The 26,869-nt window shown below is 44.4% G+C and overlaps 1 protein-coding gene across 1 annotated transcript in view; it reads left to right on the top strand.

The window, feature by feature from the left end:
- HADHB (hydroxyacyl-CoA dehydrogenase trifunctional multienzyme complex subunit beta) overlaps positions 1-26,869 on the top strand; it is a 147,903-nt gene that overhangs the window by 120,213 nt on the left and 821 nt on the right. Inside the window, exons 9-15 of the mRNA XM_086928100.1 lie at positions 4,832-5,012; positions 8,680-8,801; positions 12,184-12,263; positions 12,342-12,389; positions 15,957-16,044; positions 18,020-18,094; positions 25,145-25,309. Of these exons, the coding sequence (XP_086784226.1) occupies positions 4,832-5,012; positions 8,680-8,801; positions 12,184-12,263; positions 12,342-12,389; positions 15,957-16,044; positions 18,020-18,094; positions 25,145-25,309 (759 nt within the window). The remainder of the gene's footprint in view (positions 1-4,831; positions 5,013-8,679; positions 8,802-12,183; positions 12,264-12,341; positions 12,390-15,956; positions 16,045-18,019; positions 18,095-25,144; positions 25,310-26,869) is intronic.

Raw genomic sequence — 26,869 nt, 5'->3', positions numbered from 1 at the left:
ACAATTGGCTCATAAAAGCCAAATCATTCACTCAGTGTGTCCAACACACACAACAGACAATTCAAACGATGCACAACTTAGGGTTCACAATAAACTACACCAAGTCGCACCTGCAACCCTCTCATATACATCAGTATCTAGGGGCTACAATAAACACGTCTACAGCTCTACCGTATCCCAGTCCAGCAAGGATACAGAGCATTCAAGCCTTAGTCACAGCCTTTCAACACCAACACTCTCTGCAAGCCAGAGTGTTCATGAGACTAATAGGCATGATGGCATCTTGCATCTTCATAGTACCATATGCAAGACTGCAAATGCGTCTGTTACAGGAATGTCTTGCACAACAGTGGAACCAGGCTCAAGGTCAACTAACAGACCTGGTGTTGGTAGACAGCCGCACACATCGCTCTCTGCAGTGGTGGAACACCAAAAACTTGACAAAAGGGCGGCCGTTCCTCTAACCTGTTCCACAGCTAGTGCTTACAGCAGACGCATCTCACAGTATGGGGAGCCCATCTCCTACATCATACAACTCCAGGACAATGGAACAGTTCCATATCAACCATCTAGAGCTGCTAGCAATATTCTTAGCACTCAAAACAAGTACAAGTACAAAACAAAGCTTTCTTAATCTGGACGGACAACATGACAGCCATGTATTACATACAAAAACAGAGGGTGACACACTCTCTAAAACTGTCCCAGCTCGCACGGAACATTTGGAGATGTGCCATTCCTCAAAACATACATCTGTTGGCAGAGCACCTTCCAGGAGTTCACAATCAGATAGCAGATCTGTTGAGTCGGCAGACACAACAAATTCACGAATGGGAACTACATCCGCAGGTTCTTCAACCATTCGTTCACAAGTGGGGTCATTCAGACATGGATCTGTTCGCCACACACAAAAACACAAAATGCCCACCCTTCGCCGCCAGGTTTCCACACCCGCTGTCCAAGGGCAATGCAATATGGATGAACTGGTCAGGCAGATTTGCGTACGCTTTTCCGCCAGTACCACTAATACCATTAGTAGTACGCAAGCTCAGACAACAGTCTCTCAAACTAATCCTAGTAGCTCCCACATAGGCACGCCAACCGTGGTACACCACACTGCTTGAACTCTCTCTAGTTCTACACCAAAAGTTACAACTGACTCCATCCCTGCTAACGCAGAACCATGGAGACCTCAGACATCCAGACCCAGGTCAACTGAATTTAGCGATCTAGCTCCTGGAATCTTAGAGTTTGGTTATCTTAACCTACCACCAGACTGTATGAACCTCATTAAAGAAGCTAGGAGACCTACTACCAGAGCGTGCTATGCAGCTAAATGGAAGAGATTTGCCATTTACTGCAACAATCACCAAATTGATCCTCTGGATGCTTCCATCCAGAATATCATTCGCTACCTTTTACATTTACAAAGGTGTAACTTGGCATATTCATCCATACGCCTGCACCTTGCAGCAATTGCAGCATATTTACAAAACAGACATCTGGCTCTCTTCAGAGTACCTGCAATTAAAGCATTTATGGAAGGATTAAAACAAATCATCCCACCCAGGTTGCCACCTTCTCCGGTGTGGAACCTAAACGTTGTTCTTACAAGACTCATGGGACCCCCTTTCGAGCCTTTACATAATGTGAACTGCAATTCCTCATGTGGAAAACCGCTTTCCATATTGCTATTACCTCTCTTAGAAGAGTAAGTGAGATACAAGCTATCACAATACAAGAACCATTTTTACAAATACATCGTAATAAAGCGGTTCTAAGAACTAATCCAAAATTCCTTCCAAAAGTCATTACTCCTTTTCATTTAAATCAATCTGTAGAGTTACCTGTGTTTTTCCAAAAGCCAGACTCTGTAGCAGAACGGGCTTTACACACACTAGATATTAAAAGAGCTCTTGTCTACTATATGGATAGAACTAAGCCTTTTTTCGAAAAACAAAACAACTGTTTGTGTCTTTCTCTCCACCTCATAAAGGCAACCCTATCTCTAAAGGTGGAATTGCAAGGTGGATTGTAAAATGTATACAAATATGCTGTCAAAAAGCAAAACGTACATTAACAGTTCCTCCTAGAGCGCACTCCACACGCAAACTAGGAGCCTCTATGGCTTTCTTAGGAAACATACCCCTAGAGGGCCTATTCAAGGCGGCAACATGGTCTTCAACACACACCTTTGCTAACCACTACTGTGTTGATGTGTAAGCCAAGCAGCAAGCTGCAGTAGGCTAAGCTGTCCTTAACACCTTGGCTGCTAGGCGTTTTCCCCCCCGTGCTGAAAAATGATTGAGTGCATGATTCATGACGAGCTCAGCTCGCAATCAGCACAGCTCAACTGTGCATCATGACGAGCTGAGCTCGTCATGAGCATCGAAAGGGTTAAAACTCTCTTTCAAACTACTGCAACGGATACAGGTGACCACCGCTAGGGGAGACACTGCTGCACAATCGATGCTAAGTGTACAATCTGCAGCTCATATGCCTCGAACGGAAAATGCTACTTTCCAGTATGCATCTGTTCTTGACATGTAGAGCTGCAGAGTTGTACAGCCCTCCCGCCTCCCCGGGACCTGTATCCGTTCCAGTTTTATCTTACGTAGATGCACCCGCATGGACATCCTTTTCTTTACTTCTACTAACTACATCATTTCCCATCATGGCGAAAAACAATCTAAGGATGGAGCCGATGCCCATGCGCACTACCGTCCAAGGGAGGAGTCACCTATCTCATGACTACAAAGACTTCTTCCAAGACGAAGACAACATGCAATCATCCGAGCCCAACACCAGGTGGCGATCTAATGCTAAGTGTACAACTCTGCAGCTCTACATGCCAAGAACAGATGCATACTGGTAAGTAGCATTTTCCTTATGCTTCTCCAAGGACAGGGTTCCCAGACTCCTGCCTCCAGCAACCTCTACTCCAAGAATGACCGGATCACATAGAACGTAACAGTGTTCCAAGTCTGACCGGTCAGCCTCGCGCGACAGAAGCACTGAGACAAGAGAGATATAACATCATAACACATCTTCTCTTACAGGAAACAAAAGAAATAAACAATGAAAGAAAAACAAAAACAATGCAAAACATAAAGCAAGTGTACAAGAACATAAGTAATAAACAATGTAAAAAGTGCATGTTTACAAAGTGAAAACATGAAACGGCAAAATCAATACAATATAAAATCATCATATTTCCTTGGAATGCGAGTTTCCCGTACCTGTTTAACCTCCAGCAAACGCTACTCCAAGAATGACCGGACCACATAGAACGTAACAGTGTTCCAAATCTGACCGGTCAGCCTCGCGCAACAGAAGCACATAGACAAGAGAAAAAAAATAACATCATGACACTTTGTAAAATGCATTCACACGATCTACCTACAGGAGCTCTGCAGATGAAAAGCACAGTAAAACATGGACATTCTCCAGTGCAACTGCAAACGTTCATGATCAGTAGAGGAAAGTAAAGGACACTCAGGCAGTTGGTGGGAGAGTCCTAGAGAACCCTTAATCTATGGCCTGGCACTTTTACATAATAGTAAATATTTCATACATTTAATAGAATTTGTTTCCAGATCGAACTGCTTTTAGGTAATTTAACTTCTCTTACATGGTAAGAACGACATTTATTAAGACTTTCAGATATTTAGATGTAGAGCGTGTTTACTGCTTTTTGATTGGTCCGCAAATCTGCACTGTCAGTTTGCTGTACGGGAATTGCAATCCCACTGAGCCCCTTTCTGAAGTGATTGATGTCCTTCATTGTCTGTCATTAAGTGGGCACAGCTGCTGTTTGCAGATCAATGTAGCTGACTGCTTTCTGTATCACACTGTGTGTATGTGTATTAAGCATGTGGGTAACCTCAAAGACCTTTTGTCTGACCCCGTTCAGGGGGAGCACGTGGCAAGCGGGGGCTCCTGGCTGTTGAGGCTGGGGTAGCTTGCTTTTGGTGTCCTGGGGTCTGTGCTAGTATGGCTCAGCAATTGTGGGCCACGTACAACCCCTTCAGCACTTGAATCTCATTGTTGGTGATGGCAAGGAATCACAGGCTTCTCAGGGAGGTAGTGTGGGGTGCGCAAGCTGGGAGCTCAACACAGTAACCAATTATGCAACCTAATGCTTTACTCTTTTAAAGAAAGGTTCTTTAATACACATGTAAACTTAATATCTCACAGAACATTCTACAGGTACAATTATGTTACTGAAACCTGGACTACTCTGCCTTGTTTTTTTTCTCCTGTCCTCCCCGTCCTGAGTGACCCTCCTTTGAGTAATTAGGCTGATCCCTCCCTTCTGGGTTCTAGCTCTCTAGGGCAGGTAGTAATGCTCAGGTGCAGTTTATCCCTTTTAATAGTTTGTGTGCCAAGTTATCTCAAACCCCCCCTCTCCCCTTGTGGATTCACAAAATATATGTTGCTGCCACCACCACCACTGTACATTCTAAACCCACAACAGGGACAGTTGTCCACTGCCAGGAAATGGGGGTCACGTTTGGTTTGACCCTTCAGGTGACAGGACAGATCAAATACCTCGCTCGTGTCAAAGGGCAGGCCTAGGTCTCTAATCATACACTAGTTTAGTGTGAGGCTACGACCAACAGTCAAACCAGGATTCCAGATAACTAGCAGGTGGGCACTTGAGACAGGGACACACAACTGCACACCATGCAGCTGACGTTATTGCGCAACAATTTTATTTTGCTCATACATAGAAGTGTTTTTACTTTGAACAGGAATGTTAAAATGCAATGCCAATATGCAGTTTTTACGCAGTATTGTGAATGGTGACTTCAACTTTCTTTCTCCCCAGCTGCCTGCTGTGGCTGAATTCTCTACCAGTGAGACTATGGGGCACTCTGCAGATCGCCTTGCTGCTGCTTTTGGTGTGTCTCGAGTGGAACAGGATGAGTATGCCCTGCGTTCTCACAGTTGTGCCAAGAAAGCTCAGGATGAGGGACTGCTCTCAGATGTGATACCATACAAAGTGCCTGGTAGGACCTCATTTTTTATCCTGATCATTGGAATTCAGCTCTGGCAATGTGATGAATTAATGGATGAGACAAGTGACAAACTGCAATTTGTTTTGCTCCTATTAGATAGTGAAAGTGTTGGTGTATACATGTGTGGCACTGTGTAATGAGGAGTTGATAGTTCTCTCAGATTGTAATACCTTTTTAGTATTAGAATTAGTGAGAAGTGTAATACTGGCTGACTCTTGTTGCAGTGCATGTTGTTGATTGGGTAATGAAGTTGTTGAATTCGAAAATGATTGCACACATTAGCTGCACATCTTTCTGAGCGGTTTACACATTTTAAAGACCTACCACTTAACTTTCCGCAGTCTAAAGACCCATAATATTCCACCAGAATTTAATAATTTAACCTAGCAAATCAGCTAATGGCACTCAATGCGAGTGGTCATTTCATCATGTGCCAATCCGATTACCGACACTTTTCTGTAAACCTTTACTTAAAGCTTTGACTGACTCCCCGTCAACAAGAGGATATCCTTCAAGCTCCTCATCCACGCAAACAAGGCACTCCACAAGACCGGCCCAGCCTATCTCAACAGACGGCTCTCCTTCTACACCCCCAACCGCCAGCTCCGCTCCGCCGACCTCTCACTCGCCACCGTCCCGTGCATCTGAAGAACAACCACCGACGGGAGATCCTTCTCCCACCTCGCCACCAAGACCTGGAACACCCTCCCAGTGAGCCTACGACAGACCAAAGACCTGCTGATTTTTATTTATTTATATCATTTGTAAAGCGCATCTGCAACCCTACGGGCATCCTGGCGCTATGTACAAATTGCTGAGAAATGCTGTGCAACAGAGGAGGGGAGGAGAAGTATTAAGGTTCAGGAGAGATTACGCTTTGGGGAAGAGCCATGTTTTCACTTTTTTCCGGAAAGCCATCAGCTCGTCTGTTTTCCTGATGTCGATAGGCATTTTATTCCACAGATGAGCTGCGGCTATGCTGAAGGCTCTACCACCATAAGTGGCTTTCCTAATTCTGGGTATGCTTATGAGATTAGAGGATGAGGATCGGAGGGACCGTGTGGGTGTATACCATTTGAATTTCTTTTGAAGTGGCCGGGGGCCCATCCCGTGTACTGCCCTAAAGACAATGCAGAGGGATTTAAAACAGATCCTTTGATGTACAGGTAACCAGTGAAGGTCGGCCAGAGCGAGGGTGGTAGAGGATCTTCGCTCTCGGGAGAGTGCCAGCTTTGCTGCTGCCGCCTGGATGCTTTGCAGTCTGGAAATCAAATAGGCCGGGGATTCCAGAAGCAGAGCATTACAGTAATGCTCTGCTTCTGCTGACCTTCAGGAGGATACTAAAGACCTGTCTGTTCGAACAGTAGCGGCCCCCACGACCCCCCCCCCACGCACCCCAACCCCCTCTTACCCTCTCCCCCCTTCCCCCTCCCCCCCCCCAGCGCCTTGAGACCCTCGCGGGTATGTAGTGTGCTTAACAAATGACTGATTGATTGATGCCTGCACGTACAGTTCTTGATTCTTGCACTGAGAATTGCAAACTTTGTGGACAGTTCTCATTTCTCATTGCTAGAGAGCCTTGTGACAAATGTAATTACTGTAACACACTTACCATTAGGTTGCCAGACTCTTGGATTTATTTATGAAAGTAACTGTGCTGGGCTTTTGCTAAAAAAGTGTTTTGCCCGAGAGTGACCCTGATTTCTCTCCATAGGCAAAAGACAGGCAGCATGCCGGATTCTTAAGTAAAGTAATGCTCTCTAACTCTGTAAATGTTTACTAAACCAGAAGATGTAGATCTAGAGGAGTTGGGTTACTGCTCGATCTGGTAATGTAGAGATGAGTCTACAATATAGCTATAGTGGCAGAGTTGTAGTAGTTTTCCAGAATCCTTGCTAGCATGAAGCTAGGTAACCTTCTTGACCGTGTACAGCTGCATCTCACAATTAGGTGAAACAACTTCTATCCAAATAGTTCTCTGGCATGTGGGAGCACAGTACAGAATTGGCAGAACAATTCCATGAAGGGGTAGCAACAACCAGGAGAAAGCTGGATTGGCAGATGTGTGCCTTAGCCAAAGAAATGCAATAGTTGTTGCTGTTTAAGATATGGCTACTTTGGCAGAGTTGTATCAGTACCTAAAGGCTATTTATGTGTTTGATTCAGCTTAGATTTCATTAGTAGAAGTATATCGGGCCTTGAAGGAAGTAGCAGGGTTAATTGTACCTGTTAGAAGAAGGCTGTATTGTTGGAGCTGCTAGTGGGTAGCTTTTGATGCAGGTTAGGATATTGCAGTGTTCAAGATACCCAACATTATAAGAGTATTCGTACAGCAGTTAAGGATAGACATATTTCATCATACATCTTTAGAAGTATATAGTTGGAAATTATTTGATAGAATATTGCAAAAACTGTGGGTCCATGTTTCCAGAGAGAATTTAAATAACTGTGCCACTAGTTAGTTACCAGTTACTACTAACTAGGCTATATAATGGCAGTGGTTTGCAGAATCAAATGTTCGAGGCGTATGTGCATTAGATCATATGCTATGCATAGATCGCCATCTAGTGTTGGGTCCGGATGTTTGCACTTTTGTTTTTCCTAGAACACGTATTTCCAGTCACGAGGTAGTTGACTCCTCCTTTCGGTGATAGTGCACATGGGCATCAACTCCATTGTGTTTTTTTTTTCCACCATTGGGTTCAGATGTGAATTGTTGCACTCTGGTTCGGCACCGTTCTTCGGACCCCCATCGACGTGCAATCCACTATCCTCAATGGTATTGTTTATCAATCTTGTTACCCTCGCCGGGGTCAATAGTAGTCGCTGGAATGGATTCCATTCAGGTCCTGTCCTGGGTGTCGAGCTAAGTTTCCTCGCACCGATTTGCACAAAGTGTCCAACATTTGCCTATAAATGGAACACGACGAGTAAGACTTTGCCGCATGTCGGTCGTTTTGATTGAAGAAGACGCTCCCTGACCGTCGCGCTCGAAATGCACCAACAAAGCGGCTCTGCGTCTGATCTCCTCTGAGACTAATCCGAACATGAAGAATCCCACGTACTGAAAGCCAAAATGGAGGAGGAGCACATCTCCGTATCTGAAGCAGACTCCGATGCCGAAGACCTCACACCGGGAAAACAGGTCGTGAGTAAAGAGACTTCCTTCCCCTACCATATCCTCTATAAAAAAGGCTCCGCTCCCTCCTCTGCTTTCGGGCCAAGGTCGGCACTGAGAAAAAGTTTCAAACTCCTCTCCTTCGGGCTCGGCGCTGGGACATAAACAGCATTCCGCTTGGGGTCTACTCGTCCCCACACCGGTGCTGACCTGAAACCTTTGGCTTTGAAATCTAAGCACATTCTAGTTTCCGTGCCAGCTTTGCATAAGGCTAAATATTCCGGTGCCGAAACTTAATTTATGCCATTTGTATTGCTGCTGCTGTGTATGCTTCCCATTGACCTACTTATTCTCAAGGCAAAATACTTGCCTACTTGAAATTATTAAGGCTGCTGTTTTAACACTGTGCATTATAGTATATTCATGCATTACGTCTCTTTATCCTATATGTGATCTCTGTGCCATTTACAATTTGTAGATTTCATATGTAGAATATTCCCTTATTATTGGCATACTCATTTTTATACTTTATTTTTACAGGGAAAGATACTGTGGTAAAAGATAACGGAATCCGTCCTTCTTCCATGGAGGCTATGGGAAAACTAAAGCCTGCTTTCATAAAACCCCATGGGACTGTCACTGCTGCAAACTCCTCCTTCCTGGTAAGATGCAGCCATTCCCACGTGTTTCTATACACAGACCTCTTTTACCAAAATGTGCAGCATTTTATTTTTGATAGTACCACGGTATTCATACATAGAGCTATATCTATGGTAACACTTTAAATTGTGCTTCATGGCAAAACTCTTCCTAAAAAAGCATGTTGAACACTGTGCCACTACAAGTTACTCTACAAAGTTAGAGAACTTGTCATCTCTACACACATTCTGAGTGAGAGGCGACTGAAAACTATACTGTTGCTTTCTTGCTGCATGGCCTTTGTTACATGATTGCAAACAACGTTGACATTTATTGGCCTACCTTAAGATCGGAAAACCTTTACATTGATAAGACCATTAACTAAACTCTCTTATCCCTAACATAGCTCCAGTAGCTAGATTGATAGAACTAAACTCACAGTCCCAATTAAAGCAGGGCGATGGCTTGACAGAGTGATTGATGTAGCTATTGCACTATAGCTGTGGTCTGTTATAGTAGTTGTAGGAAACCGATTTTTTGTTGCAATTACCCCTACTGCCCTCCATCCGTTGTCCCCCTCACGCGAAACCCTTTTTGTCTTGTATTTGATGCAACTTTGACTGAGGTGTACTGGGTTCCTGCTAACCAGTTTCCCAGTACCCGTGTTCTTTCCCAAAACTGTACAATATTTCCCCCAATTGACAAAACCACCCACTGTAAGCCCCAAGAAAATCGTCCATAGGGCCTGAGGTACTAAAGAGGGTCCCTAAGGGCAGCAGCACGAAGTGTGCCACCGTAAGGGGCCCCTCACCAAGCACATGCGCACAATAGTGAAAAAGGTGAAAGATCTGAGACTTGATATGACACCTGTAAGTCTTCATTAACTATCTTTAAAGTCTTGCATCATTGGCATAGGAAGCCATCCACAAACCACTGCCCATTCATGTAAGAATGCCAGGGAGTATGAGTTGGTGGCTCTCAAAATCATAGAAGAGGTCTCATATATTCACATGCTACATTAATCTAGATTCTTGATCTCCTTTGCCTGGCTTGCGCTGGTCTTGCAAAGGATTGTAATATGAAGATTCTGAAAAAGAGTAATAGAAAATTTAGAAACAAATTAATGAGAAGCTTTGATTGGGCATGAAGTGGCAAAGATTCAAAGATCATCAAGGAGCTAAATACCGGGACAGAAAAAGAGATGGTGTACTTCATCACATCTCAGATCTGATGAAAACTTGCTGAACACCATTAACCAATAAAGCCCTAGACGACAAAGTATTGTGTTGAGTCTCCTCAACACGATACTCGAGTAGTGTCCTTGAGTCACTGGCTTACACACACTGTTCACTTCTAGGACGCTTGCTCTGTGTGAGGTATCATAAATCTGATATACTATGTAAAGAGTCCAGCGGTTCCATTATGTGTGGACAAGGGCTTGCTATGGCAATCCCAAAGTGCTATGTTAGGGGGTAGTGTGGTCGAGCAGACTTAGGCTAACCCAGAGGAGTACCGGACATTTGCAAATACACACAATCAATAAATGGTACCATCTCAAGAAGGAGATCCACATCAATTTATAAAAATAGCAAGTATCTTTATATATCTTAAGGCATCAGAGAAAAATCGGTCAGTTGAGTACGTTTTTATCCACTGCCATGACACCTCCATTCCTTCACAAGGATAAGGAAATGCATCCTAGGAAGGTGTAGGTGGATACCATTCTGTCAGCAGGTTTGAAAAAGGAGACTGGTGCTTTAGAATAGTGTTGATGCAACAATTGATGGACCGAATGCTGAACAATGTCAGACTAGCCCCCAGTCCAAGATCTGGGTCTAAATCCATGGTTTTATTTTTTCTCACCACACTACCCCAGTTTGGATCCAGCTATATGCAAATCAGTCTTGACCCGCCTACCCGTCCAATGGGAACATTCCAGTTCAAACTGCCAGGCCAGAATCTTCCAGGAACGGAAACAAACTTCCTAGGACTGGTTTCGTCCTATCACCCTTCATCAGCCAGGATAGTTTGAATCCAGTTGCATGGCGAGCACAGAACCCTTGTCTGGGCATCCTCGTCCTACTTAGGGTGACAAGTGTGAAAAGAATAATTGATGGAGGAACTGCTAAACAATGTCAAACACTCACCCGAGTCAGAGATCTGGGCCTAAATCTATTATTTTTTGTGCTCGCCACGTCACCCCAGTTTGGACCCAGATATACAAATCAATCTTGATCCTGCTTATGTTATGAAGTGTGGCTGTCATCTACTGTTTGCGGTCATATTAACTCCATGTGTTACCTGACACGCGGGGGGTGGCTAGGTACAGGACCCCTTTGTGGGAAGCGTAAGCTGTGTGACATTGGTTAACTCTGAGGAGGCCAGTCTTTCTGGCTACAGTGGAAGCACAGTGCCTTTCCTCTTTGAAGCTTTGCTGCTTCTTTCTTGCCTGTTTTTTCCTTTTGAGAAACTGGTGTGCTGTTAAGTGGCCCAAAGTCCAATCCAAGAGATAAGTCAAACAATAGAGAATGTGCGCATGTCGACTGCTTAAGAAACCAAACTTACACCAGTAGGATGAAATTCAGTGTCTCTGACTGATTTAAGTTACTCCCTGTAATTTAGTGTTTGTATAGTGCTCTACTCTAGTAGGCTGAAAGTGTTTGCTCTTATGTGTGTATTTGTACTACGTGTTATATAAACCTTGGGCATTCAGACATTTTCTTCGTATCAGTGTCTGACTCTGAGGACTGATGTTCTCTAAAGCTGCTGAATTCAAATAGATTAGCATGGGGGTCTTACTTTTCTTCAGAAGTTAAAGGATGTAAAGTGTTGCTTCATGCTCCATTGGTGCGACTTTCCTTGATGTTTTATCAGATGGGTGGGAGGGGGATCAGTTTTTGTTCCTGTTTTTTAATTATTCAATCTTTTAGAGGATGACTTTGAGACCAGTGGTGTAAATCCCATGACAATATGAAATGGATCCATTAATTCCTTATTGTTGCCTTTTCCCATACAGGCATAGGGGACTGCTGACCAGTCTCCTTTATTTCCTTTTCCCACTGCCTAGCATGTTCGGTAAGGTGCTTTTGGCCACAGACATATCCTTTTGGATTACTGGACTAGATAGTAGATAAATACTCTATGACAGTACTATGACCTCAAACTTGCTTTCAAGTATAGTGTTGTTTAGGACTTCATTGATCGAAGACTCTGCCCTGCCTATCCTATGGTGAGGTTTTGTGTTCAACGTGATTGACCGTCTCAGGTGTACAAGGGCCTTTCTTCTTGCTACCCTCTATGGCCCAGCCTTTCCATCCATTACACCCCTTTACCTTTTCTGGCATAGTTTTTATAATGTAATTACACCATCCCTTCATAATCAGTTTGTAATGTTTTCTCTTTCAGACCGATGGAGCATCAGCTGTTCTCCTTATGTCAGAGGAGAAGGCCCTTGCTATGGGATACAAACCAAAGGCCTACTTAAGGTAAGTGGAGCCAGTGCTCTTTTCTTGCTTGACAATCCTCATGTTTCCTCTCTTAACCTTATGGTTTCTTTCATACAGGGATTTTGTATATGTCTCTCAAGATCCGAAGGACCAGCTCTTGCTAGGGTGAGTGGGAAGCTATTTTTCTCCTACCTCTGTTTTACTATTGACCATTATCTTGATTATTCTTTGGACCTGTAATTACGTACGCATTTTACCCTATGTAATTGGCCGTCTTAAAATTTTGTCGCTCTCTCTACAAAATACAGGCTGTGCATCTATTCTAGATTTTGGAGAGGGGATTAGCTATCCTTGCACCTCAGTGTGCATCCGACAAACGTTCACTTACACTGATTCAGTTCTCTGAGCCTGGATGAACTCCAGTGTATCAGAATTCCATTTGTGCCATAGCACCATCATACCATAACTCCCCACAGTATACCAGCATTAAGCTAGGGTGGGCTCCATTTTCTCCATGCATGTCCCCAGTATGTCATAATTTGCCATCATCGTACAGCCATCCACATTATAGCAGGAGTAGCTGCCATGGATGTCCTTGTATGCAATAATTACACATGCTGGCGTGCGCACACGTTTCAGCAGCCTGTGGGGAAGGAAGCTGTAGTGCCAGAGTTTGGCATGGGTCAAGGAGCTACTCACTCTGCCTGAAGATGGGAAAGAGAAGTGCCTTGCAATTCAATTCAGTTAATTTATATAGCGCGCTGCATACCCAGAGGGTCTCAAGGCGCTTGGAGAAGGGTGGGGAATTACTTGTCGAATATCCAGGTTTTAAGTTGCTTTCTGAATACTAGGTGAGCCGAAGGTGAATGGGAAGTGAGTTCCAGGTTTTTGCCGCCAGGTAGGAGAAGGATCTTCCTCCCATGGTGGTTTTGTTGATGCGAGGTACAGCAGCAAGGGCTTGGTGGGAGGAGCGTAGCTGTCGGGAGGGGGTGTAGAAGGAAAGTCGTGTGTTGAGGCATTCGGGTCCAAGAGCATAGGGATCACATAAGGTATGTTTGGGTGCCCGGGGAGTGCGCCATCCAGCACTTGTGGGTCCATTCTCAAGTGTGCGGGCATAGTTCACAGCAATAAGAAAACCTCCAACTCTAGCAGCAGTTTCCTGCTTCTCCCTTTCTAGGCAGGCTAGCACAGAAACATGTTTCACCTTTTGCTGTCCAGGTGGAAGGTTTACTACACCTACATATCAACAGTGTACTTTGTTTTTCATGGACTTTAATACAAAAACATAACACTTTGACTCATGATGTAGCAGCACAATTAAAGCAAAAGCTAAAAATTGTTACACATTCCTTCAACAGAATTTCCTACATATAATCTGACTATTCTTTTTTTTTACTTGCTCTCAATTTTCCTTCATGGTTTGTAAAATTGAGCTTGGTTTATGTTTCCCTATCTATCTTTCAGTAGTACTGTGACCTGTCCTTAAGGGAATTTTGTCTTAAAAGATGGCAACAATAATTCTAAGCTAGGTGAATGTATCATCCATGCAAGATGGCATCCTGTATATTCTTCACATTTTGAAACAGGTTTCTTGACTGTCACAAAGCAGTGTGCTGCTTGCAATTGGCATTAGGAGCGAGGGTTGTAACCTTCTATTGGCATTTATATAGTGTTTTCTAACCATGGCAAGATATTATCATGCATTTCGGGTTAGTTTGGTAAATTATGTGCATGTTGGACACTGTACATGAGCCATGAGCACACAATAGTTGGTTCTCTTGGAGTCATCTTCATCGTCCTGTGAAGATTTTACCTGTATGTCTTTTGTAATGAGCTTTTACTCCGTATCACCAGAGGTGTCTAGAGGAGTCTGTATTCACTAGATTCCACAGCGGCTTCTGTCTACACCTAAACTTGCTTTGCCTCCTATACCCATATTTCTGTTTTGTGCTAGGCATCACCTTGCACTCAAAGGGTCTTGAGTAAGAGAACCCAGAATCTGTGACCCACTGGAACTAGTCTTCACTGTCTCCATATAGAAAATGAAAACACTTTGGTGATGCACTACATCCCAATTGGAGGGATGTTTAAAGTTTAATATACAACGCTGACAATTTGGTTGGCTGTGGCTTTCGGCCATTAACCACAACTTTAGTAAAGTACTGTTGCCTTGGGATCAGTATTTCTTTAGACTGTCTAGACTTCGATCTGCACTAGCCGAAACATTACACTTTTCAGAGATGGGACCTTCCTTGTGGCTGTCCTCTTCCAACCCCATACCTCAGCCAAGCCAGGACTTGATTTTAATTCTGGTGAAACCCTGTTGCTGCTCCGTGTCCTAGCAGAAATGAAACTTTGTTGTGATTTGCAAGATAAGAGTAACCTCTTTATCAGGAGGACAAACAGGAATGCCTGCGGGCTTGTAGTGAGACTGGAAGGACAGGTCCTCAGTGCACTACAATGACCGGTCTTTGAAGTATCCCCCACTTCAGAGGCACCACTGGGAATAGGTACTGGATCTCAGACACCAGCAATACATTACACTTCTGTACCTGTGGATACTCTGCCAGGAAGGACTGCTGTGCTGCTGAAGGGCTTCCACTCTGCTGGACTGCTGCTTTGCTGGACTGCTGCTTTGCTGTTCTGGCCAGCTGTCCCCTTGCCTGGGTGAGACGGACTGAACCTGCATCACCTGACCCCAGAACCCAGAGTGGATCCAAGTTTAGCTGGCTGGCCTCCTGATCTTAAATCTCAGGAACATGAAATACTTCCAACCCCTTCACCTGTACTGTGCCATCTGTGAGTCTACCCTTCCAAGTAGTGCCACCCCAATCCTGGACCCTTGTGGACACAGCCTATTCAGTATAAGTGAGGCTGGATCCAGCTTCTCCCTCCCATCTTGCCAGTTTGGCCCATCAAATCACACCTAAGCTTCTATTGTGTGTTTGACTGTCTAGGAGAAATACATAAAGCCCAGCTGTTGCCTACCTCTGAGATGTGATCAGAGCCAGCCAGCAGGCACCAAATGATTAAATAAGAAAATGTGAACTTTCTAAAAGTGGCTTTTTCAGAATTGCAATTTAAAATCCAACGTAATCATTTTGGATTTTAAATTGTGATTCCAGAGACTCCAGACTTGAATCTGTGATCTCTTTCCATTTGGAAATTACACTTCTAACAAGTAATAAGGTAATGCCATTGTTATTTTATGGGAGATAAAAGTTTTTCTGTAATGAAAAACGAATTTGAGGTTTTGTTTTTTACTACCCAGACATGTAAACTTAATTGTACATGTCCTTTTTTTTTTTTTTTTAATAGACTGCACCCTGCCCTCTAGGCTGTCTTTGGCCTACCTTAGGGGTGTCTTATATGTATTAAAAAGAAGGCTTAGGCCTAGTAAAAGTTTTATTTTGCCAGGTCGAAATGACAATGTAAACTCCACACACAGGCTCTGCAATGGCAGGCCTGAGACCTGGTTAAGTGCCTATTTAAGTGGGTGGCTCAATCAGTGCTGCAGTCCCAATATTAGCATTTAATTTACAGACCCTGGGCACGTGTAGTGCACTTATCTAGAGACGCATAAGTAAATTCAATATGCCAATTGGGTATGAGCCAGTATTGCCATGTTTTAGGGAAAGTGCACAATCTTATGCTTTAAATGCTTTTTTATTAGGGTTTCTTGACAAAACGATTCATATGCATTCTTCAACACTTTTTTTTGGTTTTGTTTAGGCCAACCTACGCCACTCCTAAAGTTCTGGAGAAAGCAGGCTTGACCTTGGCTGACATTGATTCCTATGAAGTCCATGAAGCGTTTGCAGTAAGTGTTCAAATGCAAGTTTTTTTACTAATTCCTCTCATTTATTAAACGTGTCTCATATCCCTGACTTGCCTTTTGATCAATGGATGCCATCTATGAAACTCTTGCTTAGACTTATATGATTCACTTATTTAAGTAGGTGAGTCTTCAACTTTTTCCTAATGTGGATGAGTCTTTGACGGTCTTTATGGATACAGGGATGTTTTTCCTGATCTTGGGTCCATCGATAGAAAAGACCTGCTGCCCTGTGTTTTCTCTCTTTTTACACCACTTTGTCTCAAGTCTGATGTTAGGCTGGCTGCAGGTGTTTTGAACGCCACAAGAGAAGATGAGCTTGTCTGCAAGATAAGCGAGGGTGATGGTCATGATGGCTTTGTAAATGATGCAGCTGGTTATGAAGGTGGTGCGGGCCAGCAAGGAGTTGCACAGGATGGGGTGATAGGATCATATTTCTTTCGTCCCTAGATGAGATGTGCCGCAGTGTGTAAAAGGCCTTAAGGCGAACCAGTGTGGCATCTGGGAGGCCGTGAATCAGGGCGTGACCACCATCCTGCCTCTGAGCATTTGTATGTGTGGGGTCACATTTGCTTGAACAGGTGAATTGTGAAGTCCATTGGACTCTACATCTGTTGGGCCGTACAAGATGGTGGATGCCTTTTAGGCTACTAGTGTCCATCTCAGACACCAAAGCATGCATGTGCACCTCCACTCTCCCTACCTGTAAGCACTTGTCGCTTTTGTGGAAGAGATAACTAGCAAGGTCCTTTTGAAATGGCTGTACTCATGAACCGAATGAAACCTCTCTTGCCTTGTCTTTGTGCTTGAGGCTTGTATAAATTTAGAAACTGCCTTCTCTCTGAAGCCCATCTATATTTCTCCTAAGCCAACACAAACATGACTAAAGAGGACTGCATGACCCAGGTATGAGCTGGTCATGACCCTTCAAGATTTGAGGATTTCCCAAAAATTTGAAACCTGCAGACCACCTAGATGCCCAGCCCTGGAGATCAGTGGAAGATAAATATTGGTTTGATTGACCAGTTTGTTGTTTGCACTTGACCAAGAAGAACCTGCACACCAGAGACCACAGAAGAGCTCCCAGCTGTGGTACTGGTCGTTCCAGACTGTAAAGCATTTGTGGAGCCGTTTTGTTGAAAGAAGGCAGACGATCCTGCCGGCTGAAGAGCTAGAGGGCCGTTGCGAGAAGTAACTAGCTTCATCACCTATCTAAGCCAGGATGCTAGAAAAGCCTACTGAGGACAGCCTCCAAGGCGTAAGCATATTCTGGCAATGTGAAGAAAGTCTGCTGCCTAAAGGAAGCAACATTGAGAATGATTACAGCTACTCAACTACTGTGAAGGAGGAGCCTGCTTTGTCCCAGACCCCCCATGCCCCTAGGGTGCCATGTACATCGCCTCTGCTGCCACTGTATGAAGCTTTAAAGAATCCAGATTTCGACCCCTGCCTTGTGGTCCCCCAGGCGTTGTCCTGCAAATTTTGTAACCTTCAGAGTTTAATTTGTAGCCTCTATGGATCCATTGATATTGCCAGTTGAATCAGTCAATTGAACTCCCTTGAGTCTAGTGGCTCCTGTACTTCCCTATGCCCACAGTAGGTGTCACCGTCCCATTGCATGATTAATTCCCTACAGATCAGTCTAACTTCTTCGTTTCATTTAAATAACAGGTAGCCACCCTACAAATATTAGAGCCACTGTACTGTATTTGGATAGGTCTACAGAAACTGAACATCAAGAGCGCCGTCTGGAAAGATAACCCTTTCAGTGCAATATGGTAATTAATCAAACTGGAGAAGGGGGCATTCACGGTTTATATACAATCTATCTGAACATGTAATACCCACAAACATTGGGCACATATATCAGGGTGTGCATCATTTCCTGCCTTTGTGTACAGGACTGTTGTTAGAACCCATCTGTTTGTCACTGTTCACATGTTCTTGCTTTTCATTGTAGGGGCAGATTTTGGCAAATCTGAAAGCCATGGATTCTGATTGGTTTGCACAGACATACATGGGCAGGAAAAGCAAGGTAAGGCCAAGAAATGGAAATCTATGTGATTAGCATACTCATTGGAAGAACTTGCCTACATTGTGTTTTTGAGACCGGCATATCACAGTGGCTAAATATATAGTCTTGTCCTTTGAAGACATTGAAGAGAAATGACCAGCAATATAGATGATTTTATAACACCCTTTATGGTCTTGAAAAGATTGACAATTACATTGTGTAATATGTGTATTAAGCCAATTCCTGTGGCAAGCATTCCCAGCTATATTGTCTTCACCTCTACCCTGTCATAGAGCCTATAAGATGTATCCTCCAAATATTCAACCTGATGGGGGCGGAGCTGGCCGCGCATGGAAATGGCCGCGCTTTAGGCGAGTTCTCCTGACCACGCCACTATCATGTAATTATTCTGGGTATCTAGATGTGACTTTGCTCTAAAAACGGATGAGCTGAGAGACGAAGGTCACCTGCGATCGGTCTGAGCACTATAGACTGATCAGCGACGCCCCAAACCATAGCGGAGCGAGGCTGGAATCCCGACCAGGCGGCAATTGTGATCTCTTGGCCGCCTGCGTGGTGACGTCCTGGCACGCAAGGCCGTGGCGCTGCTGTGTGGAGGGGACCTGAGAGCGCGCTTGGCGCCTTATTCAGCCTGTGTCATGTGCGTGCCCAGAGATCACTGGCGGCTGTTTGCGGCCTCATAAGACCGCGTTGACCCGGTGACGCCCCCCTGGGTGCGGATGCTGCACTGGAGGTGAGTGCCGGCCCGTGGAGATAATCCTTGTGGGCATCGGTGCGGAGGCACCGGGTGGTGAGCGCCTGCCGGCGAGTCGGAACACCTCGCACCACTCTGTAGCGCTCTATATATACCCATCTGCGTGCAGGATAGGAGGTGGGCTGTCTGGGTCAATGGGCGCAGGCTATAGCGACATGGGTCAATGTGTGCAGGAGTGACTTTCTGGGCAGTGTGGCTGATGAAAATAACAGAGGCCTACGCCTGCTGGACAGATTGTTGACGATTGTGCACCCCCCACATGAGGTGTAGAGACAAATGAAAGAGCAGTACGTGGACGTAGTGTGACCACAATTTATGACAATTCTGCTAATTACTTATGCTGATGGTGCCCTCTGCGGAGTGTTTTTACAAGGCCCCTTGTGTGCGGTGTTATACTTCTCCTCCAGTGTGTGTGACAGCTTGTGTCCCAGTTGCTGTTTTCTCTGGAACTATGGAGGATCCATTGCTGGTGGGCTTCTGATTGATGTCCCTGGAAACTCTGTGCCTGCATCAGACCAGCTGAGCACGCTGTGGCACTTCTGATACAAACTGAAGAACATCCCACGACCTCTACTGCTGCTGCGGTGAGCGTGTGGTGGAGTTGGGCTGAGAGAGGAGGGCCCCCGGGCGCCTGCTGCGACATAGCCTCTTCGCCTCTACGCTACATCGCGTCTTAGTGAGCTTGTAATTGCGCTGTAGCCCGTCTTGCCATAATAGTACCACATTACTAGGGAAGTGCAACGACAATGGGGAAACCGGATAAAAATCAGCCCAAGCTGCACTTCAAGCAACACAAGAAGACGGGGAACATGGGTGCAGAGGCACCGGAGCAGAACCAAGGGAACACGACGCCAGGATCAGAATCTACAGTGGACTTCCAGGCGATGTTTCCCACAATAAAGTCAATTCTCACTATCCTCGATGGGAAAATAGACTCCTTGACCTACCGGGTTGACCGCATGTCAGAAAGGCTGGATAAACATACAGAACGCATCGACAGGGAGGAACTCCGAATATCAGAAGCAGAAGACTCGCAACGACAAATCGAGCTGAAACAAACGAAAGCTGACAAAACCATTCAATTTCTCCTGGCGAAAACGGAAGACTTGGAGGCCCGTTCACGCCGCTGCAACCTGCGCGTAATGGGAGTGGCGGAATGGACACGAACAGGGAACATGGAACGGTACGTTGAAACGCTCTTGGTTAACATCCTTGGCAGGGAGACTTTCATGGACGTCTTCATTGTAGAACGTGCTAACAGAACCCTTGGGCCATCACCGATACCTGGAGTGTGGCCACGTCCCAGAATTGCCAAGATACTTAATTGCAGAGACAGAGATGCGGCCCTTCGTAAAGCCCAGGAGATTGGAACGCTACAACATGAAGGAATGAACATCTCCATAAACCCGGACTTCACATCGCAAGTGTAAGAAGTGCGGAAAAAATTCCTTGAAGTGAAGAAAAAATTGAGATATTAACATTCCCTGCGCAATGCTATATCCTGCACGTCAGAAAATCACGGAAGACTGCAAAAATACAATTAGCAACGACCTTAAAGAAGTTCTAAAATACACAGTCGAAGCACCCACAGACCCTGCGTTGTAACTCTCCAAGAGGAGAGAACGCAGAGCAGGATCCCACTTCTGATGTGGAATAAGAGCAGAAACCTTTACAAACATGATGTACACTATCTAGTGGTGGGTACAGTGAACTTAAGTACTCATAGATTCTCTGTAAGTTACTCTACCCACTTTTATATATCACTGAACATGTAAGCTTGGTGCACGGAATCGCACATGACACACACTACTGTTTAATTGCTTTCTTTCAAGAACCTCTGTGACATAACTACTTCATTTCTGTATCTTGGTTGTGATATGATGCCTCTAGATGCTTAAATTGATAAGTGGTTAGGGCGTGGTCTCCCACCCGATTCTAGGGTGGAGCAGTTGGCCGGTGATCACCGCCCCCCTTATGTACCCTACAATACTATTGTTTATCTGGGGAAAGACTTGCAGGAAGGGTAACATTGTTAACAGTTACGGGGTCATGCCTTTGCCATGTTTGGGATGGCGGAGGGGGTTGCATAGGGTGGGGTTTTTTGTTAAACTGTCAGTCATTTACATACCAGGACATCACAATTATGCACACCATCAACTTGCATACTCAAGGATAATACACACAAATATACGCTAACTACGGTCAAAGCACACAATGCTTGTTCCACCAGAAACCGCTGATTATGGCAGGCACGTATTCGAAGGCTAAAAACATGCCCTTACAAGCTCTAACGTGGAATGTAAGAGGCCTTAATAATACCAAAAATATAAGTTTTTTTGCCTACTTGACAGACACCGTGTTGATATTGCGCTCCTTCTGAAAATGCATTTTCTTAAGCATAAGGCAGATAAACTAGGCAACAGATAGGCAGAATTGGTAGTCTCTGCTACATATTCCTCATACGCCCGGGGGTCACTACACTTATACGAAAGGGCACAGGCTTTCTCTTACACCAAACGCTTATCAATCCTCAGGGTAGATATGTCCTCATCACTGGTGTCTTTAAGAGGCACAAGGATAGGCATCATTTATGTGTATTGTCCCAGCAGTGATGATCCTGTCTTCACGCACATCTGGTCGCAGATACGTGCACTGCCTAATATGGTGTTGATATGGGGGGAGGGGGGGGGAAGACATAAACGTAGCGCTAGACGACACACTAGACCGATCCCAGAACACTACAGAAATGCACACACATGCAGCCTCCATCGTTCTCAGCGGCATGACGGAATTCCACATGATTGACATATGGTGCATGCGCAACCCAACAACTCAGGAGAGCACACACTCCAACTGTAAATAACAGCTGGTCGATCATAGATTACTGGCTCCTTACGAGGCAAGTCTCCAAATGGGTTAATGATATATCACACCTCCCCAAAACACACTTTGACCATAAGCCAGTTCTCCTGGTGTTAACGATACAGACATACATACCCCCACCATTTGTGTGGCGATTAAACGCCGCTGTGATACTAGACTCCATATATAAGGTCACAACAAACGGCGATAGAAGATTATTTTGTTAACAATAGTAAGTCCGTTGACAGTGCAGGTACCTTATGGGAAGCTTTTAAAGCCACACTGAGGGGTGTTTGTATAAGCACGACTGCAGGTATCTTGAAAGAAATCATACTCTGCTTCTAGGCGACGTATGCAATCTTGACAATTCTTCAGTTGAGTTCTGATATCTCATAGTGCACTCACCCTTAGTGTATTGCGGGAAGAGCTGAACAGATTTAATACGCTAGCAGATGATGAAGTCAAATAAATCTCCCGACGCCAGGTAGGGAGCAGATTGGGAGAGGGGCGTCGACCGGGCAGCGTTCTAGCTCAACAGGTGTGCATAGAACACAAACCGCACACAGTGACTCGGATAGAGGATGATAGTGGGAACCTACACTACGATACCCCGGGCATACTTAACACTTGTGGAAACATACAGCGCATTTTATTGGTCGCAGCATACGGCACATGAGACCGATATTTTAGATTACATCAAAGATATAGCCTTGGTGTGGCTGTCTGACACACATCGTGTCTATCTAGCTCAACCTATCTCGGAGGAAGAGGTACTAACAGCGATAAAATCGCTACCAAATGGCAAATTACCGGGTCCTGACGGATATACTGCAGAATTTTATTAAGCCTATCCATATTTACTCATTCCACCATTGTTGGAGATGTATGACGAAGCTTATAATAACAAAATCCTTCCTTCAACGCTCTGTGAAGCCCTTATAGTGGCTTTATTGAAGCCAGATAAAAGACCAGATAAGGCAGAATCTTATAAACCTTTATCGCTGATAAACACTGATGCTAAGATACTAGCCACGATACTGGCAACAAGACTGCAGCCACTTATGCCCACGATGGTTCTGCCGGACCAATCCGGATTTATCCCAGCTCGGTCGACAGCGCACAATAGGCGCACCGTATTTGCTCTACTACATCAGCTTAATCCGGAGTTGCAGGCCGTGGCAGTGCTGTTAGATGCTTCAAAGGCCTTTGACTCTTGTGAATGGCCTTATCTGTTTACAACACGACAAGCGATGGGCTTATCACCCATGTTCATTAATTGGATTGCCCTATTGTATAAGAAGCCCACCGCCCGTATCAATGTCAATAGGCACTTATCAGACACAATAGTAATACAGCGCAGCACCGGACAGGGCTGTCCTCTCTCTCCAATACTATTCGCCATCGCTCTGGAGCCACTGGGGTGTAAGATCCGGCAGAATTGTGCGCATGCCGCACTGCGATTCAGCCCGAGAGCTATCATCATATCATTATATGCAGATGATACGGTTCTCTTCCTTCAAGACCCGGAAGAGACGCTCTCTTCACTATTGCGCAAGTATATAAAATATGGGCACATCTGGACTTAAAATTAACTGGAGTTAGTCGGCTGTCATACCACTAATGGCATGCACCAAGGGACCACAAATGGAATTTCCACTTGTTTGGCACGAAGATACAATCAAATACCTGGGTATCTGGGTGCATGGGGATGCGGAACTGGTGCTGAGATGTAATGATGGCACCACAATAGACCGCATAGAAACGCAAATATCCAGGTGGATTACACTGCCCTTGTCACTGGCTGATAGAATATCACTGATAAAGATGGTGCTACTGCCCAAACTGCTGTACCTTTTTATTAATATACCAATAAAACCCCCAGCTCCAATTTTTAAACAATTATGCTCTAATTTCAGCAAGCTGATATGGGCTGGGAAGGAAGCCTTCTAACCATTTCCCTTTCATATTCCTCGGGAGGTTTCGCAATCCCGGATATACGCTTATATTATTTACGTGCACAGGCACAATACGCGTACTATTGGTATCACCCGGTGAGAGATATGCCCCATCCAGCAGTAGAAGATGGCGATACAGCTCCCATACCGCTATCAAGCGTACTCACACATACTCAACATCACGTAACACCACGAGAAATAAACACGATACGGACAACATCAGAAGCTTGGCACAATATTAGTCTGAAGGCAGGCAAAGCCACGATTATATGCCCCAAACCGGCCACTATCTAATCATTCCGCTCTTTCAGTCACGCAAGAACAAAATAGCCTGAGGACCCTAGAACAAATAGGGATCACTCAAATGGGGGATCTATATCCACACGGCACCTTCATTACATTAGATGATTTGTCCTACATCAGCAACCAAACGCTGCTATTTAGATTTATCTACCATAGATTGCGGGCAGCCATTAAGGAGTTGTACCCCACTTTCCCAGCTGAGCCCCCGACGCTGCAGCCATTGCAGACGATAACTCCTACTCATACTAACATAATCTCTAGACTCTACAAACTAGTTCAAGCGGAAATTGGGACGTGTACACATAAAGCCCGTGACAATTGGAGCAAACATTTAGACACCCTCCAGACAGACTGACTGGACATCATGCTGTGCACTCCTTACTCTACTCACACCTAATGGCAATCTCCGCATCATTCATTACAAATGTATCCATCTAGCTTATTATACCCTGGCCAAATTACCTAAATATGGGTTACGAGACACTGCGCAATGTAAGAGATGTGGTACTGATCAGGCAGAGTTTGTGCATCTGGCATGGAACTGTGCCAAGATAAAACAATATTGGGAAATAGTGACCCCACATCTGGGTATTTTGCTTTCATGTACATCCGCTTGCACACCACAATTATGTTTATTGGGATTGCATATACTGCTGAAATCTATGGAAAAGACATGAACTGCCATACTGTTACTCGTGGCAAAACGCCGAGTGGCAATGCACTGGGACAGTAAGCAAATCGCTACCCTGTGAAACTGGATACAAGATGCTGGATATTGCAGAGACCATTCTTTGATATATACTGAGGAACTACCGACCGCGTCGAAACCATCAGATATTTGGGAGCCACTTACAGCACACCTGCGTGATCACCCGAACTTACTTCAAGCCAGCCGTTGATTCAACTATTGCTTTGTAAATATGATGTTACTGCGATGTAGAATACTCAACTGTGTTATTGCGAAATGGGATTGGAAGTACTTTGTATTGCATTGTCCCTGAAGGGACTGTCCTGAAAATGAAGACTGTTATGTACACTTATAAGAAAACCCAATAAAAAAAAGAATATTCAACCTGATGAATGGGCAGGAATATCAAGTCAAAATGTGTTTTTCATTCTGTAAAAAGGTGGAGGTTGTTTATTATTGAAGTTAATGCATTGTTTTTTTTCTTCAAGGTTGGAGCTCTACCCATGGAAAAGTTCAATACATGGGGTGGTTCTTTGTCCCTGGGACACCCCTTTGGTGCCACTGGATGTCGGCTGGTGATGGCAACTGCCCACAGACTAAAACAAGAAGGCGGCCAGTATGGGCTAGTGGCTGCATGTGCAGCAGGTGGCCAGGTAATACCCACATTAAATTTAGTTACATTATCTTGAGGTGAAGGACCCCTAATGGGAATTTTTTTTTAAACTAAATGCTATAGTTTCTTTACATAGCATGGGTTGGATTGATCCCATATGCATCAACCTTTGTGAAAATGACTGGCAAAAGGGAGGGTATATTTTGGTTAAAGTTTGGTTCTCATAGTGTTTATATCATGTAGGGACTTTTGATTGAAAGTTCAGGACTGCCCCACTTACTTTTTTTTTTTTTTTTAAGACCGTATGCACTCATATGAATTGAAAATGTGTTTGCTTCTCTCCGGTTACAGAGACTTTCTCATGGATTCCACCTAATAGGGTAGAACATGGTTACATTGGATATGAGGGCAAAGTTAATAATTATTCTGGGCCTGGCTCGCAATGTATTTGATTTGCATTTACTACTGAATAGCTGATTGACCAAAAATCTCTCACCGGTGCTCACCCTTTAAGTCTCATAGCTTAAGTATGGAAGAAATGTTAAATCTTTCTCAGACCTTCCAGGCATATGTCTGATTCTTTTAACCACACGTGGCATCTTTATGTTGCATAGACTCTGCATAACTAGTGTTAGGAAAAGAATATTCAAAAACAGATTTCTTTGCTTTTTTTTATTCCATCACTTTTGCAGCACTTGAACCTGTGCCATTCAGGTTTGCGTTTATGTCTGTAGATGGTTTTGGGAAAGGAGAGATGCGTCTGCAGTGCACACTTCCAGTCAGGTGTCAGTCATGGCCTGAAGTACTTAATGGAAAAGTCAGAACAGCCACCCAGTGTCAATGTTGTGGGTATTCGCACACCTATGCAACACATTTCTCACACCCATCTACAGTACTTTCTTCTTGGTCTTTAAACTATTGACCCCATAAAGGTGCATACATGCTTCTGCAGCATTATGCTTTTTAAACTATCCTCTGGCATTTTATGCACCTTGAAAGCCTGATCTGTATTCTTCCAGGCAGAAGCATAGAATACCATTGCTCTACTCGGCCTAGGTTAATTTTGGCTTCCTTTTCAGCATCTTCATACTACATTATATTCCATGTTGTGGTGAATGCTTGCAGTAAGTGGATCACTCCTGGAAGCTTCAAAGTATAGCCTAGCCCTGAATATACACACATCCTTTTGCCAGAGCTAGATCAAGAAAAGAAAAGCAGTTTTCAGGATACTTTATTCCTTTACCTCTCCCCAAAACCACAAGCTTGGTTTTTTAAAACATTGCAGTGAAACACCATGTACTATGTTGGTTTTTGTTCTGCTCAGAATAAGTGCTTGAAATCCGATTCCCATTGCAGTGTTGATTTTCGATCAGCTACGTTGATGCTCACATGTTCATCTTTTGATGATATCTTTAGACCAACTACATCTTTATTGTGCCCTGTACTGCTATATGGCCCTGATGTGCACTGCGTATTCTTTTTCCCTTACAATTTTGTTTCTTTGACCTGCTGCTATACCTTTAGCTGCAAATGCTAGTTTTGTTATTTATTTATAAACATCCTATAGGCGCATTCAGTCTGTATCGAATGAATAGAGTGG

Source organism: Lissotriton vulgaris, chromosome 6 (genome assembly GCF_964263255.1).
Source record: "Lissotriton vulgaris chromosome 6, aLisVul1.2, whole genome shotgun sequence".
In the NCBI taxonomy this organism is placed as follows: Eukaryota; Metazoa; Chordata; class Amphibia; order Caudata; family Salamandridae; genus Lissotriton; species Lissotriton vulgaris.
The sequence above is the reverse complement of the archived record's forward strand: the minus strand, read 5'-3'. Positions and strand labels throughout refer to the sequence as shown.